General features: G+C 41.2%; 1 protein-coding gene across 1 annotated transcript; it reads left to right on the forward strand.

Moving 5' to 3' along the window:
- The first annotated feature begins 8,709 nt into the window (after positions 1-8,709).
- On the forward strand, positions 8,710-13,152 carry LOC149028879 (cinnamoyl-CoA reductase 1-like). Its single transcript, XM_089168294.1, has 5 exons — positions 8,710-8,809; positions 8,901-9,055; positions 12,237-12,422; positions 12,519-12,871; positions 12,978-13,152. The coding sequence occupies exons 1-5, from the start codon at positions 8,710-8,712 to the stop codon at positions 13,150-13,152; spliced, it is 969 nt and encodes a 322-aa protein (XP_089024420.1).
- The last annotated feature ends 8,700 nt before the right edge of the window (positions 13,153-21,852 follow it).

Here is a 21,852-nt window from a genome sequence, read left to right on the forward strand (position 1 = left end):
TTCCCGTTTGACTAATAATTCCTTTTTTGAGGGAAACTACATCTTTTTTGAAAGATACCATTCACTCGGGTTAACTCTCGTTTGATTAATAATTCCTTTTTTGAGGAAAATTGCATCTTTCCTGAAAGATACCATTCACTCGGGTTCATTCCCGTTTAATTAACAATTCCTTGATCAAGGATTTACGTCTTTCCTAAAAATACCATTCGCTCGGGTCACTCCCGTATGTATGTTTATACAAATCACTCGGGCTTATCTCGATAATCCCCAGGAGGAAATTGTTTGGTAGCTTATGTACAACAAAAATGGAGAAAAAACTTGATTCATTCATAAAAGATTACAGTATTCAGCATCAAGACTTAATCAATTTTCACTGAAGGACTCCCGGGAAGGTCTTCTCCAGCAGCTGGTTCAGTCGCACCCTCTAGGGACTCCAGCATGCCTACAGTATTGGCAGGGGAACCTTGGATCTCTCCCTCGCCCCGATCATGCTCCTCTGGCAGCTCACTATCTTCTTCCCGAGCTATTGTTTCTTCATCTTCACCTTCCTCTCTTACTTCGTCTTCAGGAGAGGGTTGGGGGAGAGGATCAATATAATCCATAGCATCGGGAAAAGGGAAATCCTCAAGCTCGGGAAGGTCTTTGGGACGTGGGCGTCCGAGCTCATCGTAAATCAGAGGGTCCAACAGCTTCTCCAACTCTGGGGGACGAGGAAGATCAGTCTGCTCCAGAGCCTTTTTAAAGGCAACTCGCATACCCCTCTTAAAGGCGGGAGTAGCAACAGCCAGAGTGAGACTCTTGAACTCTGGAGTCATGAAGTATTCCTCCAGCACACCTCGTCTTGAGGCTCCCAAGGACTCCAGCTCTTTCAACTTGTCTCTCAGCTGGGCATTCTCATTCTTCTCCGCCAATAAGAGGGCTTCAGACGCCCTTAAATCTTCAGACACCTTCCCGACTTTCTCTTCCAGGTCACTAACCTTCCCTTTGTACTTGCTTTTACTTTTGGAAAGGACATCCCTTTCCTTCTTCAGCTTGGCCGCTTTCTCTTCGGCGTCCTTCAGTTTCTTCTCCGCCTCTTCCTTTTCAGTAATAGCAGTGCGGGCCCGAACGTTCGACTCCCCGTGGAGCTGTTCGGCCAGCGCTAACTGCTTTGCTTTATCCCGAGCCCTACAAAGAGACTCAGAAAGAATGTGTACAGCACCAGCAACGTATCTGAAGAAAGATTACCCGGATAAGAAGATTGATAATAGTGATTCGGGAGAAAAAGGAAGAAAGACAGGTACCTGAATCCTTCATTAAAAAACTCCCTATTCGGGAGGTTGCGCAGATATGTTGCATCAGCATCATTAGTGGCCTCATTTAGCCACTGTTCAGCATACTCCGAGTCACTGAAAACGGAGTTAAAACCAAGGTCACCAGCCGAAGAAGAGGGGGCAACCTCCCGAGCTGGTTCGTCGATACGAACCCTTTTCGAGAGGCGAGGAATGCCGTCTCCTTTACGCTTCTCAGCTCCCGAGGAAGGAGCCTTCTTCTTTAGACTCTTGTCCGGAGATGGCCTGGGAGGAGGGGCTATCGCCTTGGCAGCCGCAGGAACTTGAGCGGGGGCTTTTTTGAGTACTCCCGAAGGAGGTTTCTTTGGAAGGCACAGGCTTCCGTCTCCTTGCCTCGTCCATGTTCCCGAGCGCCATTGCCAGAAGATCATCTTCAGAGATATTTTGGCTCACTGAAAAACGAAGAATACGTATCAGGTCAGCACAACATAGATGACACAAAAACAATAAAAAGAGACTTACTCGGGGAGAAACCCCATAGCTGAAGAACTGACTTGTACTCCATGGAGTACCCATGGACTGCGAGCTCGTCATCGTCAACCGAGTTTATTATGTCAATATAGTTTTCCTCCTCGGGATGAAGGGCGACAGGAATATTCAAACGGTCGATCTTCCCCTTGGGGACTTCTTGGAACTGAGTATGGAAGGGCTCGGGAGAAGGTGGTTTAAAGAAAAGGTAAAACTCCCGCCATTTCTTGGTGGTAGACGGGAGGGAATCCTTTAAGATAAAGTTCCCTTGAGACGGGGAAATTCTCTTGGATAGGAAAAACCAACCGCGTTGGCTGTGAGGATGAAGGGAGTAGTAATGGTGGAATAAGCCGAAAGTCGGGAAGACCCCTATTGACTTACAAAAACCGACGAACCCGATCATAATCCTCCAACTGTTCGGGCTCAAGTTAGAAGGGCTGAGCTTATAATGGTCAAGCACGTCTATGAAAAGATCATGCAACGGGAGACGTAACCCCCCGATAAAGGCATCATAATACAAGGGATAGAACCCCTCGGGAGGACTGTTCACTCTTTGGCTATCGGTCGGGATAATAACCTGATATCCTTCAGGAATACCAAAACTACCCAAAAATCTATCCAAATCCTCGGGAAACAAGGAGCAGAGATAGAATTCAGGTCCCGAGGAGTTCTGGACGAAATTAATGTGCCAGGGAGTTAAGGGTTCGGCTCGAAGCATTTCTAAGGTTGCGGAGTCGAGTTTCTTACAATCGGGTTTACGGGGAATGGCCCCCCGGAAACCGCTAGGACGTTGGAAGGGTGGTCGAGGGGGAGCTTTCGATCTAGATACCCGGGAAGTAGACTGGACATCCGTCCGAAGGAAAGCTTGGGAAGACACAGCAGGGGGATCTCGGGAAGTGGCCGTAGACTCAGGCCTTAGGGCACTCTGAGCAGAAGGAGTAGCAGAATCAGAAGCAGGGGCAGGGTTCGAATTTGAACTAGGAATGGCTTCTACTTCAACCTCAACTTCGGCCTCAACTTCAGCCTCAACCTCGGCCTCTTCCTCGGCCTCTCCTCCCCGGCTTCTACCTCCCCTTCTACTTCGTCGGGTACAGGGGACGTAGTCAGGGCTTGCATCGCTTGTTTCTCTTTGTCCCTGCGGAACATCTCCTGGATCTCATTATAGAGTCGAAGATCGTCGTCCGGGATAGAGCAGCTGTTAGATTTGGATTTCTCCTCATCAGAGGATTGCTCATGGAGTTCTTTCAGGTGATCCCCGGTCAGATTATACCTCTTGGTTTGATCGCTATCACCCTCACTCGTATAACCCTCGGCCCGACGACGCCTATCACGATAGATGGGAACGGGGACCTTATTTTGGTGCCTAAATCCTCTCAAACTTACTTTCGGCTTCTTCGGGGCCTTATATCTCCTCGGGGCCATAAGGAAAGAAAACTTACTGATTAAAGGCAAGAAAGGCTTGAGGAACTTCAGAAGTCGGTCGGGAGCGATTGCTTAGTCGAGAGCAAAGAAAGCAGTAGGAAGAAAACGAAGAGGAAGGTTCCTATTTATATTGCCGGAAGAGGCGTTACACTTCTTGATCAGACGGTTACGACTCTTGATGATCGACGGTTACAAAGTGGAGACGGTTCGCCTCCCCCGAGGCTCTCATTATGAGCCTACGCTTAGCCACTTGACGTGTCAATCCCAGGTTGGGCGAAGTCCTGAGGATAGCCGTTACAAAAAACGGCTAATCATTTTAGTGCGCAGGCATTTAATGCGTCCATTAAAGAGTATTCTTGGAATCTCCCGAGGAAAAGGAACTCCAGGAATCTCCCGAGGAACAACTCACTCCAAACCACTTAGCTATCCCGAACATCGCAAGCAATGATCGGGATAGGGGGCTTATGATACGGAAAGATGAGAACCAAACGGGTATAACCCGAATATAACACCTTGTCATATTAGTCGGGTTACACCCGGTTCTAACAGGACGAAATGTGATCGGGTCCAGACCGAATGGGGCTCCACATAACAGTTGATCGGGAAGGATTCCGATCATCCATGACCAAAAGCGTAACACACGCCACATATATAGCAATCATCCTTGTTATAGAAGGTCAACTCAGCAGCTGATTGAATGGGACCAACGACAAGGGAGCATGATCCGAGGAGAGACATCAGCCCTTGTCTGGCTAACTTACCAAATACATAAAAGGTAACACCCACACTATAAATGCACAGGTCTACCCCTCCGGTAAGCAACCAATACACTTTGAGCATAATCTTGTGTAGCTTCTACACGAGACCTCATTCGGTTCATCATCTAACTTTGCCATCGGAGGCGGCTGCCCGGCACACAAGCCGGCCCGCATCTAACCTTTCTTGGGGGGCCCCTCGGGGGGGGGGGGGGGGGGGGGGGGGGGGGGAGGGAAAAAGAAAAGGCCCCCAAAAGAAAAAAAATAAAAAATAAAAAAAAAAAACAAAATCAAATAACAAAAATTACAGAAGAAATAAAGAAACATAGAATATAAAATCAAATTAAAAAGAATAACAAAAGAAAAGAGAAAAAAAAAAGAAACAATGAATAAATTGAGAAAGAGAAAGAGACTTAATTGTGGAGTAGATTTTTTTCCAAATTTTCTTAAGCTACGCTTATAGAAGGGGAAGAGAATAAATAGGAAAAAAAGAGGATAGAGGAGAGGAGATAAGAGAATAAATAGGGATGAAGAGTTAGTTTTTAATTAAAAATAATATTTTGATTTTTGAATACCTAATAAGATTTTTTTTTTCAAAAATTTCCTTTAACCCACGTTTATAGAAACATAAGAGAATAAATAGGAATAAAAGACGAGAGAGAAGAGAGGGGAGAATAAATAGGGATTGATGGATTAGTTTTTTTTATTAGGAATGACATTTATACCCATCATTTTACATTTAAAAATTGCTCACAATATTTGGGGGGGGGCCAAATAGTGACATTTCATATGTAAGAAGAGAAAAAACCGGAAAAATTAAAGAAATTAGGGAAATATGGATAAAATTTAAAAAAATCCGGGGGGGCCATGGCCCCTCCGGCCCCTTCATAGGTCCGCCCCTGCCATTTTGGTTAAGGCACTAATCAATCATATGTGGCTTTGTTTATTTTGCCCACGTATTTATAATTGTCGTATAGAGAAGTTTAGATGTTACTTCATAAAATGCATTGTGTTCAAAGTTGTTTTCTATTGTAATAAATATTTTAGGTCTTACGACAATCGACAAACATTTTTTCCTAACCTTGCGAGGCTTGGAAGTGGGTTACTGTGCAATGTATTTTATAAAAGGGTTTATTATGAAAAACATTTATACTAGCTTTTTTTGGACTCTGAAGAGAGTTACAGTTGATAAATGCAAGTTTTTAACCGGAATTTTATTAGGTCTACTTGCAGATGAATGACTAAGGGTGTCAATTTGGTTAAAAAACCGTTAAACCGTACCGTACCGAACCGTTTAAACCTTACCGTACCGTACCGTTTTCAAATTCGGTACGGTTTTTACCGTTACCGAATTTGGTAATTCGGTATGGTACGGTTACAGTAAACAGTGTCATACCGTCGGTAAATACCGTTTACCGTACCGTTTTACCGATTACCGATTACCATTTACCATACCATATACCGTAAAGATATTAACCCTTTTAAAGTTTAAACCCTAAACTTATCTCAGAGAGTCACGCTTCACTTCGAAGAATCAGAGGACAAGAGTCACAAAGATAGAGAAAATTGCCAGTGTTGGGAGCATAGAGAGTGATATTATATAATGCTTGAGGTAAGTAACTAATCAAATGTTATAGATCTAATTAATTATTAACTACCCTTTCCTATTCTGTTTGAAAATGTGGACATGGACTGTAGTCAAGTAAACTGAAGTAGACTCAGTCAGAAGGGGCAATGGAATAGACAGAAATCTAGTGAATGAATTGGAAGTCTTGAGAGAAGAATTCCCTCTCCCTTGGTTGACAAGCAAAGACAGAAAATAATTGATAGATTTAATGATTGCTCTTTTATGGGTTTTTGGAGATCATGGCAATGTTGCTCAGCTCAAGCATTTCAGCAGCTTTAGCAATTGCATATCAGCATTGGCTTCTTCCACCATCACATATCTAGACTTTAAAAAAAGCAAGAACTATTCCCATATAAAAAACCCATTACAAGTGACAAAACAAGAAGAAGAGGGCAACAGAGAAGCAAGACAAACTATAATGGAAACCAGCTGGGTTAGATCTTACCATCTCTTCTTCCTTCTTCTCCTCATTGTTCTACCAGCAATGGTCAAGTTTACACAAAAACCGATAGCTGCCATGTGGGTAAGAAAGGGAATAGCCATGCTGGTTGGTTGCCTATCTGTGATCAAGTTCCCAAGTACAACTTCACTTATTTATGGTATTGGTTTAATATGTTGTATCTGAACAGTGGGGAAGGATGTTATGAATTGTTACACTGGGCCACTGGCTGTGGTTGTATAAGACACTGTTGATGTATGCTTATTATAATTCACATTGTGTTTTTTTGCGTGTTCCATACTTGAACAATCATAAAAATAAATATTGTTCCCATACAATACCGTAACAAAACCGCACCGTATACCGAACCGTGCCGTTTTTCCATACCGATTTTATACCGTTTTCATACCGTACCGTTTTTTAAATTACCGTTTCCATACCGTACCGTATAAATATGGTACGGTACGGTTATGGTTTGAGGTTTTCAAATTCAATACCGTACCGAATTACCGTTACCGTACCGAATCGACACCCTTGTGAATGACACATGTCTATCAGTCACTTCAAAAGGCTCAGATAAATTTATAAAATAAAAAAAATATATATTTTGATTTAATCTTAACCTTTTGATGTGACTCATAGACACGTGTTACAGATCCAGAGGAAAATGGATGGTTCATTTCCTTGTTAGAAATGAACCCTATAAAATTCCACCCGCAATCAGGGTTAGGCCTTGCCCCAACCCAACCTTATTTTTGACCTTGATTTTACAGTCATTTTCCACTTTATCCCTCCGGTCGTTGGAAGAGTTCCCTCCAGTTACCAATAATAGGGTGCGTTCTCTTTATTTTTTTAATATACAAAACTAAAATGGCTAATAAAGGTATATTAGGGCCAGGATTAGGCTAGGGTTTGGAAACCCGGGTCCAACCGGAACCAGATTTTAACCTTTAACTTGGTAGTGATTATTCACTTTAGCCCTTCAGTCGTTGGAGGGTTCCCCATTCACCACTAAGGGTGCATTTGCCTTATTTTTAAATTACACAAAATCAGAGCCATACATAATTGATAAAAGTCCATTAAAACCATAATAGGCCAATCAAGACCATCTGAGCCTAGACCGACTAGGCTCAATTGGGGTAGGCGTCTGCTAGTGAGAATCCAACAAGGTTGGATTTGAGTTGATATTTTTTAGGGTAATTTTATATCTGGACCCCTGAGGTTTGGCCTATATCATTTTTAGTCCAGAAAAATTGAAACTTTGCATCTGCCTCCCTTGTAGTATAGAAGAAGTTAATTTAAGGACAAATGATCACTTTTATGACAAATTTATCCTTTTTCATTTTTTTTAATTTTTTTATTTTTTTACATTTGAAGGGTTTAAAGTTTATTAATTTACAAAATCAGACCCTCCTTCATTACCTGATTCCCAAATTCCCAAATTCCCAAATCCCTAGTTCTACCACTTCTAAATCTTTATCTTCATTTCTCAATTGATCGAAGCGAAACAAAGAAAGAGAAAGAAAGAGAAAGAAAGAGAAAGGAAATGAAATTAATTAACACTTACCGATAATGAAAACGGCAGATCTCCATCGGCCTGTTTCAGATCTAACCATTTCTCATAAATCAGAAGAATGATCCATTGCTGATGAACTGAGTTAAATTTGTTTCACAGAAGAGAAAAAAACTTTATTAATCATTTCTCAATTGATTGAAACGAAACAAAGAAAGAGAAAGGAAACGAAATTAATCAACACTTACTATGATGAAAACGGCAGATACCCATCGGCCTGTTTCGGATGCAATCGCCGGTTGACCTTTGTAATCGACTGAACCTTTAACCATTTCTGATGACAGAGAAGAACTAGAGATTTGGGAATCGGATAATAGAAGAAGGTCTGATTTTGTAAATTAATAACTTTTAATCCCGTAAAATGTAAAAATAAAAAAAATTTAAATTAAGAAAAAAAAATAAGGGTAAATTTGTCTTAGAAAGTGATAATTTGTCCTTAAATTGACTTTTTCCATACTACAGGGGAGGCAGATGCAAAGTTTCAGGTTTTTTGGACTAAAAATGACATACACTAAACCTCAGGGGGTCCAGATGAAAATTACCCTATTTTTTAATATTCAAAGAATCTAAGTGAATATTCCACCCTGGTATAACCCAATCATCTAGCCTCTTGAAAAGAAATACGGACACAATAATTGATTTTGAGGTGGTATCTGACCAAACCATGGGCATTATTCTACCAGACGTTGAATTGTATAAAGAGGTAGGCAAATTGACTTCTACCGGAATTTACAAAAATAATATTCAAATAAAATATAAATAGAATATTAAAAAACAAAAAACAAATAAATAAAAAGGAAAATTTAACCAATCTTGCAATCGGGCGTATTTTCTTCTCGTCTTTTTCTTTCAAATCGTGTGATCTTGGGGCCGGAGGTTTGTTAAACATAAAACATCTTCGCTGATTTCTGGCCAAACCGTGTGTGTCACTACGCCAACCCCCCGAATTAAAATATATATTACGAAAAAGAAATAAATTAAAGAATACGACTAATAGACACCACACTATATATAACAAGGCATCAAACCCTACTGTCCACCATATCTCCACTGTTCTTCTATTCCAAAAACAAAATACGATGTTTTCCAGACAAATGGTGTGTGTTACTGGTGCAGGAGGCTTCATTGCTTCATGGGTTGTCAAGCTTCTCCTTGAAAGGGGTTACTTTGTCAAGGGAACACTTCGAGACCCATGTAAGTTCACTTCTTCATAATTATATCTTTCTCTCTCTCTCTCAGAGTAAGACAAGAGGAGCACAATTTCACATTATGTTTGTTGTGACAGATGATCCCAAGAACTTTCATTTGAAGATGCCGCCAGGGGCTAACGAGAGATTAATTCTTTGTAAAGCAGACATTCTTGATTATGAGAGCATCCGTGATGCAATCAGAGGATGCACTGGAGTTTTCCACATAGCTTACCCAATTGTGAATGATTCTGTAAGTATTCTTCTTAATTTTCCCCCAAAATTTTATGAACTTTTGTTGTTGACGTCTGAGGGATCTGCACGCACAACAGAACTGTTGTTGTAATCACAGTACTTCTTTAGAGCTGAAACGTACCTGAAGTACTTTCCTTAAGGTATTTAGACACCCCGAATTGTGCAATACGGGTTCTAAAAGTGTCTTCACCCCAAGATCAGTCAGCCCAAACCTTTAAGGTTGCACCCCAGAAAGGTTTACTCAAGGTATAATCAGGTTATGTTCACTGCTTAACAGAATAACAGGGAGAGAGAGAAATAAAGAGGAGGAGGAATTCTGTGTGTCAAGAATGAGCACGAAATGGAGTTTATATAGAGCCCCAAAGGTTGTGGGTGAAAGGATAAAGCTGTGAGGGTACCTTTCAGCTCAACTCTTTTCAGCAAGGTACCTTCAGCTGACCTCCCTACAGGAGAGTGCCACTCTAATGGCATCTCCACGTATTCACCCAGTAGTGGGCTTTCCAGAATAGGGCCCATGACAAACTGGGCCTTCCGGATCAAGCCCACGACCTACGGCCCCCCCAAGTCATATAGATATATTAATATTTTAATATTAATATATATATCTATCTATATAATCATGGCAGGGTCACTATAGGGTATCAAGTAAATTAATAATACCTGGGCTCTTACTATATAAAAACCATATAATCAGATCCTCTCCACCCGATGTGGGACTAAATAAAACCATGGATAAAAGACACAATTAAAATAAGTAAAATATTTATATATAAAGTTTTAAACATATTTACAACAACTTTGCTTGTTTAAAGGTCGTTCTTCCGTATTGCGCCCGGGTTCTTCGCTGCACCTGATGGAAGCTGCTCTCTGTCAATGGGGTCTTAGAGTCTCTAGATTATTTTCTTTCTTTCCACCAAATTCTATAACACATCATCAATAAAATTGTGAATACACAGTAAGAAATCAGACTACAGACTACTTAGTATTTTGGTAGGCTAGTGTCGCTGACGTGCTGGTGGTTGTAGGTTCAGCGTTTAAAACACGATGTATGCACATATAACCAAATAAAGTGAGGGGAAAATAGATTTTTCTTTATAACGAAGCACATTTTTGAACTGATTTGCCTAACAAAACATTAGTCTTCTTTGAGGGTAGGGGTAGGGTCTACCGAAAAAACAGTGGAGGTGCGCTGGTGGGTCCTCTAAGTCCTATTTATGACTTTCTCTATAATTCAGTTTGAAAGGTCCGCTAGCATTAATTTTCCTCAGGTTCAATTATAATTTAGTGTATTCATTATATTGAAAAAAAGAAAAATTTTAGTAACACATTATATGGAAAAAATACAGGTTGCTACTTAGGTGCTATCTTTGCTTGTTGTCAAGTATTAAGGAATAGAAAATATTTTACTACACTATCATAGTCTGTACTACAGTCTCATATAAATATATGATGAACCTGATTTATGGGGTATCTTCAAACTTACTTTAATATGGTATCAGTCGCTTGGGTTAACCTGGTTCATACACATTTTTTGGTTCACACTTCTTTCTTGACTATTCTTCTTGAACCATGTATCAACATTTGACACGTTTCTTGAATCAAGAATCTGCTGCTACTTTTCTTAGAACTGTCGTTTTCTTTTCTTGAACTTGGTTTCTCAACAGCTCTATGCTCTGCTTCTTCTAAGTTCTTCTTCTCCGATCTGTGGTTGTTGCTGGTTTCTTGAATTGTCGTTGCTGGTTTGAGTTTCTGCAGTTGGTGTGGTTTGAGTTTCTGCAGTTTTGTTGTGTGTTTCCAGTTACAGATTTTCAGATTTCTGCAGTTCAACCCGCGTTGATCTGGTTGCAGTTTTTTGGTGTGTTTCTGCAGATTCGCTTCAGATTTCTTCAGTTCGTTCCAGTTTTTGTGTGTTTTGTGATCAGATTTGGTGTGTTTCTTCAGATTTCTTCAGTTTCATATGTGATTTGTGGTTTGAGATCTGAGTGTTGCAAGCCTCTGTTTCAGATTTGGTTATCTGTGCTCCGTGTTCCAAAGTTTCAGCTCAGATTGAGACGAACCAGTAGCTGCTCTGTTCTCTGCATTTTGTTGAGATTCTTTTTGTCAAGATTTCACAAGATTTGTGATTCATGGCGTCAGATTCTTCTACATCTGATGTGCACCCGTCGGATTCATCTTCTTCTTATTCGTTTTCAAATGTCCATCACTATTTGTCAGTCAAGCTTTCTAGAGAGAATTATTTGATATGGCGTTCTCAATTTTTGCCTTGTTAAACACCACTGGTTTCATGTCTCTAGTTGATGGAACGAATTCTCAGCCTGATCCGTTTCTTGATTCTGACTCTGCTTCTCCGAGACCAAATCCTGCATTCTTCACTTGGCACAAACAAGATCAACTACTGTTGAGTTGGCTTCTTTCCTCCCTCACTGACTCTGTTCACTCTCAAGTGGTTGGCTTGAAGACTTCTTTTTTTTGCTTGTTGTCAAGTTCCTATTTCATTGGTTACAGGACACTCGTCCTGCTCCTGGAGTTTGCTAGCTTCTTTTTTTTATTTTTTATTTATTTCTATTTTTGGTAGAATTGTTAGCTCTCTTTAATTCAGTTTCTTTCTATAAATAAATAAATAGATCTATTTCATCGGACGGAAGCTAGACTATTCTAACTCCTACGAAAAAGAAAAAGAAAAGAAAAGAAAAGCTAGAGTATTCTGACTGCTTTGTTCCCTGCAATGACCTTTGGTTATTCTTAAAATAGTTCTCATAAAGATAATATTGATTTTCTAAAATAATTTGGGGCCTGTTTGGTTATTTGAGTCAGGATATTTAAAACATTTAGAGATTTCAAATCTATGGAGTCATGGTTCATAAAATTAACTGTTTGGTTAGCCTGAACATTGAAATGAAATCTATAGATTCATCATGAAAAAACATTTATGCAGTCATGGTTCAAATGTTTAACACTTTAATAGTAGGGAAAAATCTTTGGATCTCACCTTATACCCATAAATCTACAGATTCACATTTTTTGTGTAAAAAAGTGAATCTCTAGATTTAATGAATCCATGAATTCACACATCCAAACGTGTATAAATCTCCCATTTGTGAATTCAAAGATATCAAATCTTTGAATTTATGTAACCAAACAAACCCTTAAAAAAAAATTACATAAAATTTCTTTTCCAGGAACAAGTGGTAGAGCCGGCAATCAGAGGAACCACGAATGTGATGAAAGCCGCAGCAGAAGCAAAAGTTAGACGAGTGGTTTACACTTCTTCAATTTTAGTAGCATACCTGGAAGCCAACATTGATCCCGACAAGGTCATTGATGAGACTTGTTGGAGCGATCCCAACTATGTGAAAAGCATTCCGGTAATTTCATTAAAGGAAAATTTCAACATGTATTTAAATATATAACTTTGACGAATTAGTTAATAATCATGGCATGGATTATTAATTGTGGAGTAGGACTGGTACGCTTATGGGAAGATGCTGGCAGAGCGAACAGCATGGGAGATGGCGAAGAAGACAGTGTTGGATCTGGTGAGCGTGATCCCTCCGTTGACAATTGGTCCACTGCTTCAACCTACTAAGAATGTTAGTTCAGCTCATATTCTTTATTTTTTGAATGGGAGGCACGAGAAGTTTTCAAATGCTATACAGGGTTATACTCATGTAAAGGATGTTGCCATGGCTCATATTCTTGTTTATGAGAACCCATCCGCATCTGGGCGCTACGTCTGCATCGAGAGCGTACTTCATCGAGGAGACATTGCTTCCATGCTTCATGACATGTTCCCTTATTATCCCATTCCTACCAAGTAAGTAGAGACATCTCCAAGTCTTTTCATAATTAACTGCTTCATATGTTATGCTTGTATAAATGAAGATATATTCCTTATGCAATCTTGACATGGGTGAATGCAGGTGCTCAGATGAAGTGAATCCAAGGGTGAAGCCATACAAGTTCTCGAACCAGAAGCTCAGGGATCTGGGCCTCGAGTTCACACCTGTGAAGGAAGCACTGTATGACACTGTGATAAGCTTGCAAGAGAAAGGTCTGCTCACCTCATCACCCCAGCAACTGTGGTCACGATTTTGATGCTAGCTCAACCTTAATTGGCCGTTCATTAGCCTGAATTTGTCTTTAAGCCCCTGCAGCTGTTGCAACCACGTTATATGTGTGTTTTATGTTGATCGAAGTTATATTTTTCAAGTTTTATTTACTTAAGATGCTAAATTTAAAATTTACCCCATCGAGATAATGACAGTAATATTTGCAAGCTATGAAATTTAATGCAATAATTGTTAATATGTCGAAGGCTAAGAATGAAAAAAGAAGAAGGTTAGCTTGCATCTTAAACATAACAGTACTTGTTCTGATCTCAGATCTGTCAGATCTTTTGCAGGGTTAATAATACCCATTGAAATGAGTATTAACTAGAATTGTTTCAGGCCCTTCTGATCATACTATTGCAAGTTCCAAATTTTCACCACTAGTCCTTCCAGTTTGATATGCAGAGTTGAGTATACGTTCTTAGGTACACTACAAAAAAACCTATTTTTGGCGACTGTTTCAAACCGTTGCCAAAAGCCTCCAAACCGTCGCCAAAAATATTACACTACGGTTTATGACCGTGGCCGCTAACGTCGCCGAAAATGAAAAGTACACTATTGGGTGACGGGTTCTTTTAAACCGTCGACAAATATTGCAAGAATTGGCCGGGCAAAACCACATTATTGTGTGATGGTTTATAAGAAACCATGGCCGAAACTACAATTTTTGGCGACGATAAAAATAATGTTTTTAATTATTTGTTTAACGTTTTTGGCGACGGTTCAAAAAGTAACCGTCACTCAAAAAAATTGATAAGAATCATTTTGAACCGTCGCCAAAAATAGACTTTTTTGTAAAAAAAATTTTGATACGGATCATCATCCTAATCCTTCAATAACATACACCTAAAAGTGACAAATAACATTTAGAATTATCAAAATCCTAATAACATGCACTATCATGTACCAAAATAAAAAAAAAAAAAAAAATTTTTTTTTTATAACAATCAATCATTATATATACAATTAAAAATTGTTAAAGTTGACCTATGAAGTACATGGATTACTAGCAATTCCAAATGAACAAAGATATATTAACATGTTACTACAAGTCTACAACAAAGGGAGGAAAGATATATAACATGTTACTCCAGGTCTTACAAAAAAAAAAGTCTACAACAAAGGGAGGAAAGAAAAATATTAATATTTTTACAAAAGTTACTTTGAAAATGACTAATGTAGGCTAATCCAGTGCTAAGTGCCTCCACAAACTTAGATATCAATTGCATCAAGTTCATACCCTCTAGCTTGACAAATCAGCTTTCTCATTCACTTATGCATCAATTCAAGTTTCTAGAGAAGCAAATTGGATTCATTTTCCATACCTGAAACACACAAGGAAAATTTAGATGATTTGATGTAGAATAATGACCACTACATGTGTTATAACATGCATCAAGGCAAATCCATATCCATATATTGAAGGGTTCAAAATTCCTATAGGATGAAAAGGAAATAGTTGAAGGGTTGGTTCAGATTTTAGGAAAGGATTGAGAACTTCTCCAAAAAAATCTCTTTTCTTTCTTCTTGTTCTTTGATTCGTGTTACCACTCTAGGACCAATCTGAGGATAAACATCAAACCTTAGTTTTAATATGATTGGTTAAAAACTGAGAGAGATTGATATTACTCTTCTATGCTAACCAGAAGTACATCAAAATAGTAATGCTAGTGCAGGTCAAAATAGAACAGAACTTAGAACAGGCAAGACTAACTGATGCGTCCAAAATCTGCTCAGCCCTTTGATCTCCTCTTGATGACCTGCAAAACGAAAGCGTCAGATGTGGCCCGACCGCTAGGGTCGGGAGTCCACCTCCGAAGGCTAAGTCAATTGATGAACTTAATCACAAACGACTCTGCTAGAAGCACAGAGCTAAGGAATGAAGAACTGGGAAAGGTGATCTAGATAGCAGATCGCTGATAGTTTAGGTCTATCAGTATGTATCTGAACCTGAGTCTCAGATAGTATTCTTTTCGATCCCCTCACCTTGTATGATAGTGAGGTTTATATAGAGTGTACCTTCGAATCTCCTTCGTTGGATGCACTTGAGCCTTCTTCGGGTAGTCGTTTGATCTTAATAGTTAGATCCGTTGAGCAATAGACTTCTACTAGTTTGGACTAGTAGAGGACTCCTGAGATAACCTTTAGGTTATGTGATGATTATCCCTTCGATAATGATTATCCGCAGCCGTCAATTCGAGTCTGCCATCATTAGGGTGATTACCCTAATCCATAAGTAAGATTAGGGCGCGCTTGCAGCCGAGTAAGCTTTCTACTTCAGCAAGCCATCTTTTGGATCCGGTTCGCTCGGGAGCGAGTTGGTTCTCTCCGTCTCGACCGGGGTTGAGGGTCGGACAAGGTATGAACCCGGTCTGATCATAATCTCTCTGTATCATGAGCCCCCCAGACCAAGCGTTCGGTCGATCCCGAGGGCTTGGTTTTTAACTGGGTTCGTCGTCAGGTGATAATCTCTGCGTGCTTCATTAAATGTCATATCACATTTAATGCGGTGGTCACTTTTCCTCGAGCGTTGTGAGTGTAAGGCCACGTATCTCCTTGCAGTTGATCTGTCGTGGCTCTTTTCATCCAAGTGACAGTTTCCGAACGCCTATTTCGGATTCGTGAGTTCAAACTTTCAAAACGTCTTTCAATCTTGATCGTTGATTTTGAATCAATCTCGATCGTTCAGATTCCCGAACACTCGTGCGGTAGTTTTAAAAGCGGTTCGTTGTCTTCGTAGGTTTCATTCTTCCTGTCTGGAATTTGAACCTTTGTTGTTTGCTTCGCGCCTTCTTGCTCTTAAGCTTCCGCCTCACTGAATCAGTAAGTTTACTGGTCTTTTTCTTTTTGTAGTTTACTGAAACAAATAATGGCGGACGATAGGGCTTCTCTGGTACCCAGTGTTGGTAATAGCAGTGAGGCTTTTGCTTCTCCTGCTCCCGAACAATCGGATAGTGATAACAAAACCCTAACTGTCCTCTGGCGCGAGTTTGCTGAAGTTTCTCAAAAAGGTTTAGAAAGAAAAACCGAAACTTCTCCTGTCCTTCTCGAGTCTGGATCTTCCAAGATTGTCGAGTCTTCTAGGCAGCCTCAAACTTCCTGGTCTGATGGTGGACCTGGCTCTGTTCCCTCCATTTACGATGAGGAAACCCTTCTTTCAGCTGTCCAAGATTTTCATTTTCCTTCCTCTTATCAGGTTAGGGCTCCCCACCCTGATGAGAGGGTTGATTCAACCCTTTCGGGTGAATTTTCTCTGTATATAGATGCACTGGAAAGCGGGGTTTGCTTTCCCTTTTTTAATCCTTTGTTCTACGCAGTTCTGAATCATTGGAACATTTGTCCCGGAATGCTCCTCCCCAATAGCTGGCGTCTCATCGTCGGCTTCTTGGGTTTGTGTTTTGAACTTGGCATTACGCCATCTCTTTCTCTCTTTGTACATTTTCATGTTCTTTCTATCTCCCATCCTCCCGGATGGGTTTTTCTGTCCAAACGCAATAAGGCTGAACTTGATTGGAGGGGCAACATCCTTATCAAAGGAACTTGCCCTACTAACCACAAAAGATGGCGCGAACGATACTTTTTCTGTCGAGCGCCTCCATCAGATCTTAACTTCCCAACCACCTGGAGGAGGTGTACTTCTTCTTCCGAGAATAACCAAGGCCTTCCCTTATCCAGAGAAGACGAGGTTGCCGTCAGGAAGATCAAATCCATTCCATGGTATCAAGAGATACATGGACTTGAAGTGGAATATAACTCCATCCTTCAGTACTGGGGCTTGGCTCATTGTGAGCTTCTAACCACCATCCTTTAATTTTACTGAAGTGATATGTCTTTAATTCTGACTCTTGTTATTCTTCTTTGCAGTGCCTCCAAGAATGAACCCTGAGAGCCTGCAGGTGAAGGCCGCTAGGGCCATTGTGACAGCCAAGCAACGATCGCCCAAAGCCTTGACCGTAGATCAAGAGGCTTCTATTCCCTCTCCCAACCCCTCTTATAGGGGTATCAGGAATATCAGGCCCATGGCTGATGCTTCGGGTAAAGGGAAAAAACCGATGGTTGAGAGGTCCAATATCTCTTCCTCCGCCCGAACCAAAAGGAGGCATGACACAATTGATGCTTCCTCCAATAAAAAATCCAAAGCTTCAACGGATTGTGAGGAGGTCTTCACCCCCCAGTGGACCCTGAAGCTGACCGACAGGGTGACTCGGGATCCTGAGAAAGCTGCAGAATGGAGCTCCCTCAGTCTTGCTCCTTCTGATCGCCAGGAATTTGAAGCCCTGGATGACACCTCCCTTGTTAGTCAACCTACAAGTTACCGGTCTTCTTGCTTACTTATTTTTTCATAATTTCTTATGACTTCTTCTGATATTTTCCGCCTTCCCAGGAATGCTGTGTTGAGCTTTTATCAACACATGGAAGCATTGAGTCGGGTTGGTCGCACCCGACTCCTTGCTTGCAAACCTGTGAAGAGAATTTGGCCAAAGCCAATTCTGAAATAGACCAGCTGACTGCAGCTGCCGTGGAGCTGCAGAAATAACATGAGGAAGAAGTGATCTCCCTCAAGGAGGCCCTCGAAGCTTCGAAGATTCGTGCTGCTGCTGCTGCCGAGCGCGAGGCCAGGAAGCAAAAAGCAGCTGCCACGTTGTTTGGTGACAGGCTTGAATTCAAAAGTAGGGAGCTCGAAGAACATCTGAAGTTGGCAATCCTTATCAAGCCCGAGCATATAAAGCCAGAGCTTCGGAAGAAGTGTGTTCGGAAGTACCTAAACAGCGTACCTTTCTCCGAGCTTCTAGGTATCTACAACATTCAAGCTTATCGCTTGGGGCAGAACGACGTTTGGGAGCGAATTCTCGGATCAATCCCTGCCTTCGACACTGCTCCCTTTCGTGAGGTGTGCCACAAAGAGGTCTTCGGGAAAGTTGGTATGGATCTCCCGAACTGGGCTCAGGAAGAAGATGATCCTTTTCCAGCTGACCCTCAATATGAGGCATACCTGGCTGACGAGCCGGCACTTCCAGAGGAGAAATCACAAGCCGAGTCTCAAGTTGCTGCTGTAGAGGACTCAGCCGATGCCATTCTTGAGGAAGGCTCTTCTCATGATCCTGAGAAAAGTCCTCCCGACCAGGGTCCCTCGGGCAACAATGAAGAAAAGGCTTAGGGAGTTATCTTTTTGTAAAGATTTACCCCCTATTTAATGAATAGACATTTCTTTTTCATGTTGGCCTTTATATTTCCCCGTCTCCTGCCGAAATCTTGCCTTGAATATCAAAGTATTAATGATAAAACTTATCACTTAACTTTACATTCCTCGCCGAATAATAATCTTGTAGAAATATTGTAAAGATGCGTTTCGGAAAGATGCATTAATCTCCCAACTACTTCATTTATTGCAAAGTCCGCACGTTTCCCTTCTGCGAAGTTCAAACGTTTTTTTGCTTTTGTATACCATTCACTGTTTCCAATGAATCGGAAATACATCCATTATTTTAATGGCGGTGCGACGATTGGAGGTATCTCTGCATCAGGTGCTCATTTCCACATGTTTCCATGTGGCATCCCTCCGACCGTTGATCTTGCTTTCTGCGGATTTCGAAGCGTCATTTCGATCTCGGTCGTCGGTTGTCCTTAGCCTTCAACCGTCGTCTTAATACCTGAGGCTATTTAAAGCCTTTGTGGGTACTCTCCATCTATCATGCCTTCTGCAAGTTAGATTTGCTAAAGTGCTAAAGCGACCTTTCGTCCTTCGGCCTGCTTCCGTATTCCTGGTACTCCAACAATAGCTCTATCAACTTCTGAACAAGTGAGTTTCTTGATTACTCATCTCTTTCCCCACTTCCCCCCTGAGTAAACTGCACAGTAGTTATACTTGGGGTTTAGTTATTTGGTTTTGTCGGAAGTGATAAAAACTAGGGTTTTCCCTCTTCTTGTCGTCGTTTTATTTCTGTACTAATACGGCTTGTTTGTTTGCATAGTGGCTCCCAAGATCAACCCGAACTTTATCAGAGCAAAATCTTGCAAGAAAATCGTTCCGTCGGTGGTGGTTGGGGCCAGTGAGGTGGTTTCAGCTAGTGAATCCTCCAAGCGTAAGGAGACTGCTGCCGGTGAATCTTCAAGTCAGATTCCCGCAGTTTCTATTGATGTCGTCCCTGCACCTCCTTTGCCCGAAGTGATTGCTCGTCTTTCCCAGGAAGATCTTGATCACTCCGTTGCCGATGGTGCTGCTGACTCCCTTGCTAGTGAGACTGTTGGTGCACCCCCGAAAGAGACTCTTCGGGCATTTGAGGCAACTATGTTGGCGTCTGATGAAGGTGTGGTCCCAGCAGGTGCTGCTCCTATTTCCCATTCTAATGCTTGTTTGGCATCCTCCTCCTCTCCTTCCGAGTCGGAGGATTTTGCCACTAGGAAGCGCCGTCGGTTGACAAGTGATGCAGCTCATCCTTCTCTTGGTGTAGCTCATCCTTCTCATCCTTCGCCTGAATTAGTGTCAAACGAGTTTGACAGAGCGTTGGAATGGTGTACTACCGCTCGAATGACTTCTGAGAGCGCAGTTCTTTCCAAACTTCCAGATGAAGTCTTTACGAAGTCACTGATGATGTAAGTCTTTCTTCATTATCCTCTGATTCTGAAAAATTACTCTTCTGCTCCTTTCTTAACTCGGAAGTTGTTTGCTGGAGTCTTGTTGGTAACTTCCACAACCAAGTGGAAGCAGTTTCTAGGCTCAGTAGGTTGAGCAATGAAGTTTCTAGGCTTCGGGAAATCTCCGAAGCTAAAGATGTTGAGATTGCTCGCCTTCGGAATCTAGCTTGGGAGGTGGCAGGAGAAAAAAATTCGATGATTGGTCGTCTTCAGTCGGACTTGGATGATGCCAGGGAGAAGATCCGGCGACTGGAGCGAACAGTTGGAAAGTCAGGAGCCAAAGGATCTGAAACGTTACCTGAAAGGCAAGCTATCGTTCCTTTGCCCGAATCCCTTCCAACTGATGTTCGCAGAGCCTGCGTCTTCAAGTATTTACACAGTAAGCCCTTTGTTGATATGCTGAATGCTTATAACTTGTTGGTGTACCGGGATGGTGAGAACGAAGTATGGGAATCAATATTAAGGAAGGATCCTCATTTTGATACGACTCCCTACAGTGCTGTTTGCCATCCTGAAGTATTTACCGACCTAGGTATTCCTCCTCCTGACTGGACCAAGGATAAGATTGATCCTCCACCTTCCGATCCAGATATTATGCATTATCTGGAAGATTCTCCTGTTTATTCTCCCCTGGAAGAAGTCAATTATGACGAGCTTGTCCTGAATGCGAGTTTGGTCGAGGACCATACTTCTCCTGGACAAGCTGGACAAAGAGTATGAAATTGCGGAGGATTTTATGCATACCGAAATATTTTTTTGTAATCCTCACTTCTTCTCTTCTTTTCCTTGAATCCACACCAATGGTTGACTCATATGTTTGTTCTAGCAAAGTTGCGTCGATCTTGTATAACTTCTTAACAATCACCTATGATGACTTTCTTTTTTGACCGAAGATTGTATCCAGCTCTTGTAATTGTTTTGATACTGGCCTCTTTGGATCTTTTGAAGAAATAAGAAATTAACTTTATCTTGAACTTTGCTAGCCACTTGAATCGCTGTTGCATTAGGTCTTAGTTGTTTGAAACAATGCCTTTACTTAAGGATTTCCGGAGAAATACAATAAGTCTGAGAAGGAACTCACTCGGGTTTTAAACCGATGCCTTTACTTAAGGATTTCCGGAGAAATACAATAAGTCTGAGAAGGAACTCACTCGGGTTTTAAACTGATGCCTTTACTTAAGGATTTCCGGAGAAATACAATAAGTCTGAGAAGGAACTCACTCGGGTTTTAAACCGATGCCTTTACTTAAGGATGATTCAAAAATTCAATAAGTCTTGAAGGAACTTACTCGGGTTTCACAACCGATGCCTTGCAAAAGGAACTCACTCGGATTTTCATCCGATGCCTCGACTTAAGAAAGTCCGAAAAATTTCCATAAGTGTTGAAGGACCCACACGAATTTTCATCCGATGCCTTATAGTTGGATCTTGTTCTTGGATGTGGTGTATGATGCCCTCCAATCAAAAGATAGTTTGTTGAAAGCCAAAAATTGCATTGATTGAGTTGAAAATGATTAAATCACGAACAAAATTGAAATCATCCTCAAGGATAAAACTTTTTGAGATGCCTAGCATTCCACGAACGATCCAACTCTTTCTGGGTGTTGATGTTCTTCAGCTTGTAAGCTCCTGAACCGACCGGTTTCACAACCATATAAGGTCCTTCCCAGGAAGGGTCCAATTTTCTTTGGTGACGCGGGTCGGAAGCTAGGGTATTTCTCAACACCAAATCTCCGGCTAAGTACCGACGATTCCTCACTCGAGTATTATAATGAGATGTTATCCTTCTTTGATAATGTTGAGTTCGTGCTATTGCCTTTGCCCGAACTTCGTCCAACAAATCAAGACTATCAAGTAGTCCTTGTTCATTTGCTTTTTCCTCGAACTCACGATCCCGTAATGTCCCCGCCATTATCTCCACTGGTGCCAATGCTTCGGATCCATATGCCAACTTGAATGGAGTTTCTCCTATGGGTGTTCGAACCGTAGTTCTATAAGCCCACAGTACATTATGAAGTTCTTCGACCGAAGAAGCTTTGTCAGCTTCGAG

The sequence above is a fragment of the Hakea prostrata genome, chromosome 1, assembly GCF_041222555.1.
Source record: "Hakea prostrata isolate BN-2017 chromosome 1, UWA_Hpros_2, whole genome shotgun sequence".
NCBI lineage: Eukaryota > Viridiplantae > Streptophyta > Magnoliopsida > Proteales > Proteaceae > Hakea > Hakea prostrata.